Below are 12,035 nucleotides of genomic sequence, written 5' to 3' on the forward strand. Positions count from 1 at the left end.
TCTGTAACATAAGACCTTCCTCCTCACTACCAACCAACCAGGCAAACACAAACTTACTCATCACAACCCCCACCCCCTTCATCCATCCCCCTGCAGATTCACATCTGCACCATTTATGAATACCACAAACAATAAGGGACACCGCACTGATCCCTCTGGTACACCAGGGGACACTGGTGTCCAGTCACACAAACACCCTTCTCCCACCACCCTCTGACTCCTGCCACTGAAACAATTTTCGTTGTAACTTGTCAAATTAACCTTGATTCCATGAAATGTTACTTTATTTTTCATTTTCCCATGTGGACCTTTCTCAAAGGCTTTGCTGCAAAACTAATTCAGCGACCTCCTCAAAATAATTCACATTCGGTAGGTGTGACTTCCCTCTGATAACGTTATGATTATTATCTCTGACCAAGCCTTGCCATTCGGATTGGGATTCAATTTTATCCTTGGAGGAGAAAGTGAGGACTGCAGATGCTGGAGATCAGGGCTGAAAATGTGTTGCTGGAAAAGCGCAACAGGTCAGGTAGCATCCAAGGAACAGGATAATCGACGTTTCGGGTATAAGCCCTTCTTCAGGAATGACTTCAGGACTTCCCTCATTCCTGAAGAAGGGCTTATGCCCGATACGTCGATTCTCCTGTTACTTGGATGCTGCCTGACCTGCTGCGCTTTTCCAGCAACACATTTTCAGCTCAATTTTCTCCTTCCCACTTTTCTCCAGTAGTTGTCCGAACAGTGATCTAATACTTGCTTGTGTATAGTTCCCGGTATATCTCTTCCATCCTTACTGTAAAGTTGAATCGTTTTAGCTGTTTTCCTGTCCTCTGGCACCTCCCCGATGGTCAGATTCTAATTACATTTTTTCAGTCAGGGTATTTCCTCCCTTGTCTCCCACAACGGACTATAGAACAATTCAGGATCAGTGGTGCTGGAAGAGCACAGCAATTCAGGCAGCACCCGAGAAATCGACGTTTCGGGCAAAAGTCCTTCATCAGGAATAAAGGCAGAGAGCCTGAAGCGTGGAGAGAAAAGCTAGAGAAGGGTGGGGGTGGGGATAGAGTAGCATAGAATACAATAGGTCAGTGGGGGAGGTGATGAAGGTGATAGGTCAGGGAGGAGAGGGTGTAGTGGATAGGTGGAAAAGGAGCTGGGCAGGTCGGACAAGTCCGGACAAGTCAAGGGGACAGTGTTGCTGGAGGTTAGAAACTAGGATGAGGTGGGGGAAGGGGAAATGAGGAAGCTGTTGAAATCCAATTCAGTCAGACCTGGCAATCAGTCCAATTTTCTATCAGCCAAAGCCTCAAATACCTGCTCGCATTTTACATCAATCTGTTCAAAAGTTTCCCCATCCATCTTGTCGAATTCTGTACTTGCCTCCTCCTTCTCCCACGTAAAACAGATGTGAAGCTCTCATGTCACAATCTCTCAATGTTCTCTAGCTTCACACATAGATTGCCCCCTAGGTTTCTAAGGGACACGAACTATCCACTGATTATTCTGTTCTACTTGTTGTCTCTGAAATTTTAGATGAGATTACTTACAGCGTGGAAACAGGCCCTTCGGCCCAATAAATCCACACTGACCCGCCACCAACCAAACCCATTCCCCTGCATGTACCCCTTCGTCGAGCAATACGGGTAATTTACCACGGCCATTTCACCTAAACTGCACATTTTTTGGACTATGGGAGGAAACCGGTGCACCCAGAGGAAATGCACGCAAACACGGGGAGAACGTGCAAACGCCACACAGTGGGTCACCTGAGGCGGGAATTGAACTCAGGTCTCTGGTGCTGTGAGGCAGCAGTGCTAACCACTGTGCCACCATGCCGCCCACAAAGAGTTACCTGAGGCTGGAATCGAACCTGGGTCCCTAGTGCAGTGACACGGTAGTGCTTAGCTCTGAGCCATCACAATTACTGGGCTCACTGAATTAATAGCTGAGCGATAATACCATTAGACCATCACCTTCCCTTGTCTGTATAGAATATAATGGGATTCTCCCTAATCTCGCCTGCTTGCACTTTTCAATGTCCCTCTGTTATTCAGTCACCTCTATGTTGCTACGTTTCTAAGATTCACTCCGATCACCTCTCATTATTTGAAATTCGAGATCACAGGCTGAGTTTCGCAATCAGACAATCTTGCCATTTTAGGAATTTATCTGGAGAATGCCTTTTGCAGTTCCTTTCTTAGATGGGGACAGTACACAATACTCTCAGTTTTGTCTCAGCAACACGCTATGCAACGGGTGCACGACATCTTCTACAATCCAATTTATTTCACATGAATGTAAACCTAATTTTTACTGTCCCATCTGCACAATACTTTTTGCTTTAAATTTTCTTATGATATTAGTGTGTGTTCGTAAAAAAAAAACTCCACCTGATTATCGAACAATACGTTATCCATTGGTTCCTCATTGCTAATGTCAACAAGAATCATCTTCAAACCATTGCAAAAAAATATTTGCCACTCATGGTTTTCTTTTCATCACTGCGTTATCATACTCCCTATTACCTTCTATATATCTAGTCGCATGTTATTTGTAACCGAGTCTAACAGTCACCCGATTGCGGATGACAAGTTACTGGTCTGTTGTTCACCACTCTCCATCTTCATCCTTACTTAAACTGGCGGATAATATTTATAACCGCCCCTTATCCCGATTGGCTACGTGTCTTTTGGGAATGTGTTGGAAATTAATGTGAAAATCCGTAGTGCAAACAATATGACTATTGCTGCTTCCACTGAAATTTTTGTATGAAGTCAATCTGGTCTGTCAGATTTATCACCACTCAATCTAGCTGTATTTTTAAATATTACCTCATCCCAGATATGAATGATCTTAGACTTTACTTACACAAGTCCCATGGTCACTTTCTATTTGTGGGAGAATTTCTGGATATTCTTCCATGAAGACAGGCACAACGAAATTGTTTATTTTCCCTGCAATGTCTCTGTTCTCTGCAATAAATCTGTGTGACTGTACCAGAGTGTGTCTCTGAAACAATCCACAAGTTGATGTCCTGTCTCGCCGATGTTGAAGCAGCTCAGAGACGGTTCCCTCAACTGATTCGTATAATGAAGGTGTTAACCTATAAGGAAAGGATGGTCAGATTGATCCAATACACATTGGTCTTTACAAGAATGAAAGATGATCATATTTGAACATAGATGGCCAGAAGGAGTCAGCCACAGAAGCCAATTACAGACATAATGGAGAAATCCATGTCATTCTCCAGCCTGTTACAAAGGAACAACAAAAGGATATTCAGGCCATCAACACTGTTACACCAGAATAGTACGAGACTGTTCATCCCATGGGTCCTGATATACAGTTCCAGGAGGAGTCCAATCAACCCCTTGAGCCTATAACCCTGCACCCAGAGTAGGCATAAGGGAGGAGTATCGTATTACACAGCAACAGGATCAGTCCATTCAGCCCCGTCAAGTCTGTTACTCAGGAACTGGAAGAGGCCACACAGTGACTGGAGATTGTTATGCTGGGATAACAGGAGGCCATTCAATCCCACTGAGCATATTGCAAGTGAATTGGATAAGGATATAAACTATCGGAGCCATTTTTCATGAGAAAGGAGAAGGTAATTCAGACACGTGTCTGTTGTAAGGGAACATATTACCAATCACTCCCTCGTTCCCATTTCAGGGATGCATGAGGAGACCTTTCAGTATCTCCAGCCTCTGATGTAGGATTATGAGAAGGCCCATCAGTCCCTCGAGCTGTTACACAGCAACAGGAAGATTCCATAAACCCCAAACCATCAAACACATCAACAGGAGGAGGTCATTCTGTCTCTGGAAACAACAACATGGGAACACCAGAAAGACGTCAGTCCATCGAGTTTGTACACCAGCAGGATGATGAGTCCATACAGCCACACATGGCTCTTACACAGCAATTGGAACAGATCTCTTGAAAATGTGTGCCCATTAAACAGGAATTCAAAGAAATTGTAAAGGTTTTCGAAAGGGAAGAACTTGTAATAATGGTCTACATTAGGGAATAAAGTGCAACAATAAACTATTGTAATTTAAGGAAAATTGTTCGAGTCCATTGTTCAGGACATTTGCAAAGTTAAACCACAATCCGTCAGTGTCAACATGGTTTTACAAAGGCTAAATCGTGTTTGAATTGTTTGATTGAGTTAGTTAAAGATGTCACAAACAAGGTGGATAGTGGGAATCCTGGAGATGGAATATATCTGGTCTTCCAGAAGGCATTGCATATGTTGCTTCTCCAAAGAGTAAGTATTAAGATCAGACAACATGGGTTCAGGAGTAATTTATTAACTTAGGTGGAGGATTAGTGAACCAACAAAATGCAGTCAGATGGAATAATTGTGTCATTTTCTTCTGGCAAATGTACCTTGTGGGGTGCCACAGATTTCATTTCTCATGTCTTAACTTTTTTTCATCAATATTATTACTCGGTTGACAGGATAGAAAATACTATAACCAATTTTTCAGATGACACGCAGTTGGCAACTGTTAGTCTTTTCACCCAACCTATCCATATTCATTTTTAAACCTCTTACATCTTCATGCCGAAGTAATTTCCCACCGAAAATTAAAGTGGATAAATATGAGATTTATCAATTTGGTCAGCGAAATAGAAAGATAAATTACTATGTAAATGGGGAGAAACTTCAAAGTGCACAGGTGCAGAGGGATCTATGTGTTCAAGTGCAATTCACAGAAAACCGGCATGCAGCTACTGCAAGTAATGGCAAATGCAAGCGTAGTTTCAGTTTTATTTGTAAAAGGATAGAGTAGAAAGGTAGGGAGTGTTGATGTAGCTATGCAGGACATTAGTGAGGCTGCAACTGGAGTAGAGTTTGGGTGCCCTGACTTGCGGACGGATGCATTTGCATTGGAGGCAATTCAGAAGATGTTCATTCGATTGATTCCAGAGATAAGGGGTTTGTCTTATGAAGAGAGATTGAGCAGTTCAGGTCTATAGTCTAGAGTTTATTATAAATAAAGGAAATGTCATTGAGGTCTGTAAAATGATAAAAGTAATTGACAGTGTGGATGTGGAGTGGATATTTTATCATGTGCAGCAATCTAAAGCAAGAGACCAGAGTTTCAGGATGGAGAGATGGCAAGAAATTGGAACAGAGGCCACGATTAGATCAGCCATGATTGTATTCAATATTGGAGCAGGCTGGAGCGGCTGAATTACTGACTGATGTCCCTTGTTCTTATTAAGCTCTTCGAATGAGTTCCACAGGAATAGGGGAGGACTGGTTATCAAATAGGAAGCAGGCACTCAGGATTAATCAGTTTGACATAACGTCACCAGTGGAGTCACACAATGACCAGTGCTTGATCCTCAACTATTTGCAATCTATATCAATGATCAGGAGTATGGAACAGATGTACTGGAATTTCGTTTGGTGATGACTCTGTGATAAGCAAGACATTAAATTATCAAGCGAGGTAGTGGAATATAACCTGTCATTTTATTTACAGGAAGAATGGAAGGGAGTATGTTACTGAAATGGAGAGAGATTACTAGGCTTAGTAATACTATGTATTGGGGAGTTCACTCAGACCAGTTCTGACATGAGAGGTTTTGCTCCGTCTCTCTGATGGTCTGCTCCTTGCCATTCCCAGTGACACAAAGTTGTTGTTTGGCAGTGGGGACATGTTTTGAAACGTGTAGCAAGGGGACGGCCTTTAAGATACATTGATTTCTTTCTACATGGAGACCGATGATGAAGGAATGATCTGACCGTGTCTAAATGAAGAGGCTGTGACGACTGCCAGGACAGCGGGTATTCACCAACATGATGTACTGTGCACAGGCGCACTGTAACTTTAATGGAGTGAGAGTTCCTGCAGTTCCCCTCAATTTCCTCAATGACATGGGGACCCGCAGCGCCATGTACATCATTGGTAAAACTACTGGGAAAACAAGGATACACTCGGCAGCTCCCTGCTGAGTGAGAAAACATTGTATCCACCTCATCCACCATATATATCCTCCGTCTCTGAATGGTGACATTGATGTCGACATACTGGGAAATGATGGATAAGTCACCAGTGCTGCCTAGAAATTTCCAGATCATAGAAGACACAACACCCCCTTTGAAAAAAAAGAACAATCAATATTCAAAGGTGACTTCATTTTACATTCCTTATTGTTACTGTTGCAGTAGACTACAATACATATATATTGTATTGACACTAACCATGCAAACATTCACAACTCCCTTTTATTTCAGTCAGTTTACTCCGGCCACAGAACACCTCTGTCTTTCTTCATTCAAGTCTCGACAACTTGGCAGCAAGTACAGTCCTGTCACCTGTGTAACTTCCAAATTGAAAGGCAACAATAATAATCTCTATCTGAATAGCCCAGGAGTTGTCTCCATAAATTTCTCCAAACACGTTTAGAAGTTATGATCGTATATAGATTTGTCTCGGGCACGTTATTCACAATTTAAATGTTGAAATATTGTAACGCAAACACCAAGCTCAAGACCTCCTTCCCAATTGTGAAATATTCCTGTTGATGGTTTCACCGGACATTCCAACCACACATTACATAATGGAGCAATTCTCATCTCTCCAATAGTCCTTCTGAATAACGTGTCTCCTCATGTCTCAGCTTCCAAGATTTACATGCTTCTGTATCGCTCAATGCGGAAACCTCTTCACCTGCTACTCCTGGCCTATGCCAGTAAACCTTACTCTCACAGGCATATATTTTAAAATCTCGCAAATTCTTCTCCATCCCTCACAGAAGCCAAACTTTGATTTATGGGCCAAGTGATAATCATCAGCCATTTCAGCTTTTACGCTTGTCATTTTAAGTCTCTGTTCTTCCACACGAGTTGTCACGACTGCAGAAAGTGAATTTTTGAACTCCTCCCAAGTAAGAATCTCTTTAGGAGTGTCATTGGTTGTTTTGCTTTTAATACCCTTATCCACCTTTCAAAATTACTTTGTTTGATTCATTTAAACTCAATTTACCTTTAACCAGAGACGGTTTTTTTTTAGATTCCTAAAATGCTATCAATAGGCTTCTGGCACAAGCTCATATGCACTTCAGATGGCTTTCTTCACCTCCTCCTACTGGCCACATACCTCTTCGGATAGGGATGCAAATACCTCAGTCCTTATACCGACCCGCTTTGTTTGGAACAACTAAATCCGCTTGGTCAGTGGCCAGAGCATCTGTTTAGCCACTTTCTCAAATGAAATTGAGAAGACGTCTGCATCCTTTGCATCAAATTTAGACAATGCCTGGATGTACTTAAACAGATCCACATCAGGCCTTTGGTACCATAGAGTTGCTCATCCTCACACTCCTCCTCATCCAGCCCACCGTCTTACCTTCCTCTCCACCCTGCTAAGTCGACTTTCCTCTCAAATTGCTCACTTTTGAACTTGAAACCCTCTCTCCTCCTGCTTTTCTTCTTTCTTTTTCTGTCTTTCTTCTTCCTCCTTTTCTTTTAATTCTACTTAAAATCATTTTTCAAACTGTTTTAATTCCTTTTCGTGTTCAAGCTGCCTCATCTGCAATTGAATTGCAGCCATTTCCTAATGGTTCTGATGGTATTTCCACCAAAATTTAAATGCCAAGCTATAGCTGTAATTATCTCCTTTTCTCACAAACACAACCCCAAATCCAGCTTATCTGCCAATTCTAAAAACATTGTCTTGCTCACCTTTTGTAACTTCTCCAACTTCACTTCTTCCACACCCAGAGAATTCTTAAAATCAGATAGAACCATTACTTCACAAAGCACTGTTCAAACCAACTGAATTCAATGCACGGAAAAAAGACACAAACAAACGCCGCCTTTGAGCCCAACAATCTCCCTGTGCACATCTTCCCCTCCCCGCGTGGGTTTCCTCTGGGTGCTCAGTTTCCCTCCCACAGTCCAAAGATGTGCAAGTAAGGTGAATTGGACATGTTAAACTGTCCATATTGTTCAGGGATGTGTACGTTAGGTGCATTATTCAGGGGTAAATATGGAATAACAGAATAGGGGACTGGGTCTTGGTTGGGTTACTCTTCGGTGGATTGGTGTAGACTTGTTGGGATAAATGGAATTTTTCCACACTGTAGGGATTCTGAACCTGAACCCAATTTGGAATTATCGATATCGAAATGGACAAGAGTCCCCACTTTGCAATGGACCAGACCAGACTGCCTTAAAATGCTTTAAGGTGGCAGCCTGGACGCCAACTTTGTCTTATAGTGAAGGTAGATGTGAAATGGGTGTTCCAGATGTGATGCAGCTGTTCAAACAACTCAACTTAAACCAAAACAAAATTTATTTTAACTCTCTAATAAAAATACATGCAAAAAGGAATGTAGAATAACTTAACTACTGGAAATCTTAACAGAATAATAGACGTAGTATCTTCCACTAATGAACTATTCCAATGTACGATCATCCCATAAACTCGTCCATTGGCAAAAAGACACACCCAAGGCCAATCAGTCATGCATGTAGTGCTCGAATCCAGGAGGAAACAGTATCAAGACAGATCTCAGAGAGAATAGCAGCGAGTGATCATTTACTGAAGCATCCAATCCTACTCCCACCCCAGGCACCAGATGATTGTTACAGCTCAGAAAGACTGGAAAGCCTGGTTTATGCGAACTGACCATTGTTATCACTATTTATAAATAAAAAACCCCTAAAAGCCTCCTAAGTTCTTTACTTCAGCTGTTCGCAGTAGGCGGTTCGACCTTTAAGCTCGCTCTTTAAAGAAAAGGAACAAATAACCTGTTTTAAAGTGACAGCATTGTCAGAGATGTTAGGTACCTGTTCCTTTACAATAATACGTAAGGGGCTTCATCGTGTTACTGACCACACGATCAGCTCAAAGGGACAAACACAGAAGTCAGACCTTCAGTGGACAGGCACAGATCAAGCTTATAATAAGTGAGTCAAAGCTGCTGAAACCCCTATCCAACATGGAGCACCACATGGGACACACCGGGAATTGAACAACAGCCCGACACACACTCCCCTGAACATGGAACACCACATGAATCACACCGAGAAGTGAACAACAGACTGACACACATCCCCACCCCCGACATGGAGAATCACATGGGACACACCGGGAAGTGAACAACAGTCTGTCACACCCACCCACTCCCGAACATGAAGCACCATATGGGACACACCGGGAATTGAACAACATCCCGACACACACTCTCCTGAACATCACATAAATCACACGGAGAAGTGAACAACAGGCTGACACACGTCCGCACCCCCGACATGGAGAACCACATGGGACACAGCGGGAAGTGAGCAACAGCCTGATACATACCAATTCATTGTTTCTGAGCTTCACCATGCCAGCACTCGGCACACTCGGGAACCAAACACCAAGGCCAGGGAAAGATACAGACGGATAGAAAGATTCACATTAAAGACAGAAACAGACAGTTAATTAACTGAGAACGTGTTATGGAAATATATAGAAAAAGAATGAGGAAGCGGGACTAACTGGAGGATTGAACGCTGAGAGAGCAAAATTGCAAGCATGAGAACATTAAAGAAGGACATTTTCAGATCGGCTTAAATGGTTTGTTTCATCAAATTCTGAATCCGCTCCACGGAACACTTCAAGTAGCATAAAATGGGACAATGTGACAGGCCAGCATGGAGAGTTGTGTTGTCTGTGCTAGTGCATTGCTCAGTGAACTGGATTACCTGTCCAGCATGAGGTGTGTTTGTGTTGTGGGGGGTGTGTGCATTTGGAGTAGTTGAGTGTGAACATCATTGCTTGAGAGAAACTGCAGTTGTAGGAAACTAGGTTAAATATGAACTACTGACAGGGATTTGGATAATCGACACAGAGAGATTGAGGGAAGTTGCATGGACAGATGAGTTAAAGTGCTCAAGAATATTAAAATAAAGGCATTGCCAGACACAATAACGATACAGATCAGCGTTCACAGGAATGTCAGACGGATCGGATTTTGTTCTGAGGCCGAATCAGATTTGTTTCTGCAGGTTTCAACCCGAGAGTTTCAGCAGCAGATTGTTGTCACCATTAAATCTGCATTTCACAGTTGTAGGTTCAAACAGCAGATGGGTTAAGCCAGTGAAGTACATTCTGGAGCAGTGAATAGTTCAAGTTAATAATGGTCAGGGCATGGTGTCAGGAATCAGCTCATGGTCAAAGGGATCATCAAAGTTGTGATTCGTCTGCTTCAAACAACGCCTGTATGTTTCACCTCCCACCACCCAGCCCCAAGCCACTCACCACCTTGATTTGGAAATATTCTGCTGTTCCTTCACAGTCTTTGGGTCAAAATCCTGGTATTCCCTCCCTATTGGCATTGTGGGTCAACCAACAGGAAGTGGACTGCAGCGATTCAAGAAGGCAGCTCACCCTCACCTTCTCAAGGACAAATAGAGATGGGCTATCAATGCTGGCCAGCCAGCAAACCCAAGTCCCACAAATGAATGAAAACAAAATATATTGACCAGGGATGGGATGGAATCCCAGGAAGGAAATTGAGTTTGTAAACATAATAGATGACAATGACTTCCACGCCCAGAACATTTAATTAACAAGGGCAGAGAGACAATGGTTCACATCTGCAAATGAGTAGGTCAACATAGAGACCCATGAGTAACACTGTCAGAAGCAAGGAGGGAGACAGGAATTGAACTGGATTCAAAGTATCACCAGGAACACTATTGGTGGCAAGACGTGTAGAGTATAGTGAAAGAACAGAAATGCAGTCATAACTGGTTTATAGATAAAAATATATGGACAGTGAGATTACCAGGAACACCGACGATAGACAGGAGAGGATAATAAGTATATTGAATAATGCAAAGAGCATAATAGATCCGCCATGATGACGACAACCAATCATAATATGTAGAAATATACCAAACAGAATTGGAAAGCATCGCCCTTCAGGCAGCATACGAAGAGCAGAAGAATCCACATTTTATGTGTCAACCCTTCATCAGGAATGAGGCTTGTCGCCCAAAGGTGCTGAGAGATAAATGGGAAGGAGATGGGAATGGATGAAGGTAGCTGAGAATGTGATAGGTAGATAAAGTTGGGGGTGGAAGTGATATTTCGGAGAGGAGGGTGGAACAGAAAGGTGCGAAGGAAGATGGGCAGTTAGGACAGGTCATGGGGGTGATGCTGAGTTTGAAGGTTAACGTGTGGGAAAGGAAAATGAGGGACCTAGTGAAATTCACATTGATTCCGTGTGGTTGCAGGGTCACAAGTTGAAAGATGAGGCTTTCTCCCTCCAGGCATCAGGTGGTTAGGGGGTGGTGGTGGAGGAGGCCCAGGACCTTGGTGGAATGGGAGGGTGTGCTGAAGTGTTTGGCCATGGGGCAGTGGGGTTGGTGATGCGGGGGTCGTGGAGGTGTTCTCTGAAGTGTGCCGCAAGTTAGCGTCCTGTCTCCCAATAGGTAGGAGACAACATCGGGTGCAACAGATAGAGTAGGTGGTGTGTCTGCAAGTGCAGGTAAAACTACGATGGATATGGAAGGATCCCTTGGGTCCTTGGGCGGAGGTGAGGGGGGAGGTGAGGACGCAGGTTTTAAAATTACTGCGGGAGCAGGGGAAGGAGCTGCGAGTTGAGATTGCTTTGGTGGGTGGTATTGACGTGATGAGCTAGTCACGGAGGGAATAATTTTTATTTAATGAGAATAGGTGTGGGGAGGGAAATATATCTCTGGTGATGGGATCTGTTTGTACATGGCGCAAATGGGGGAGGAAAATTCATTGTATCTGGAGGTTTGGTAGGGTGGAGGTGAGGAAAAGGGATGTTATTTTCTTGTTGCATTTGGAGGGGTGGGATTCGAAGGCAGAGGTGTGGGAAGTGGAGAAGATGCGCTGCAGGGCATCGTCGACCATATGGGAGAGGAAATTGCGTTTTTTGAAGAAGGAGGCCATCTCATATTTACACTGGATTCAGAGTGTGGTGCTGGAAAAGTAGACTAGATCAGACAGCATCCGAGGAGCAGGAAAATCGATGTTTTGAGCAAAAGC

The 12,035-nt window shown here is 43.2% G+C and overlaps 1 protein-coding gene across 1 annotated transcript in view; it reads right to left on the minus strand.

The window, feature by feature from the left end:
* LOC148138131 (putative G protein-coupled receptor 139) overlaps positions 1-10,933 on the minus strand; it is a 43,459-nt gene extending 32,526 nt beyond the window's left edge. The window contains exon 1 of the mRNA XM_087981821.1: positions 10,804-10,933. Coding sequence (XP_087837947.1) covers positions 10,804-10,933 — 130 coding nt within the window. The remainder of the gene's footprint in view (positions 1-10,803) is intronic.
* Between the last annotated feature and the right edge of the window lie 1,102 nt (positions 10,934-12,035).

The sequence above is a fragment of the Chiloscyllium plagiosum genome, unplaced genomic scaffold (assembly GCF_037043375.1).
Source record: "Chiloscyllium plagiosum isolate Xiang-an unplaced genomic scaffold, Cpla_swu_hap1 HiC_scaffold_41, whole genome shotgun sequence".
Taxonomy (NCBI): domain Eukaryota; kingdom Metazoa; phylum Chordata; class Chondrichthyes; order Orectolobiformes; family Hemiscylliidae; genus Chiloscyllium; species Chiloscyllium plagiosum.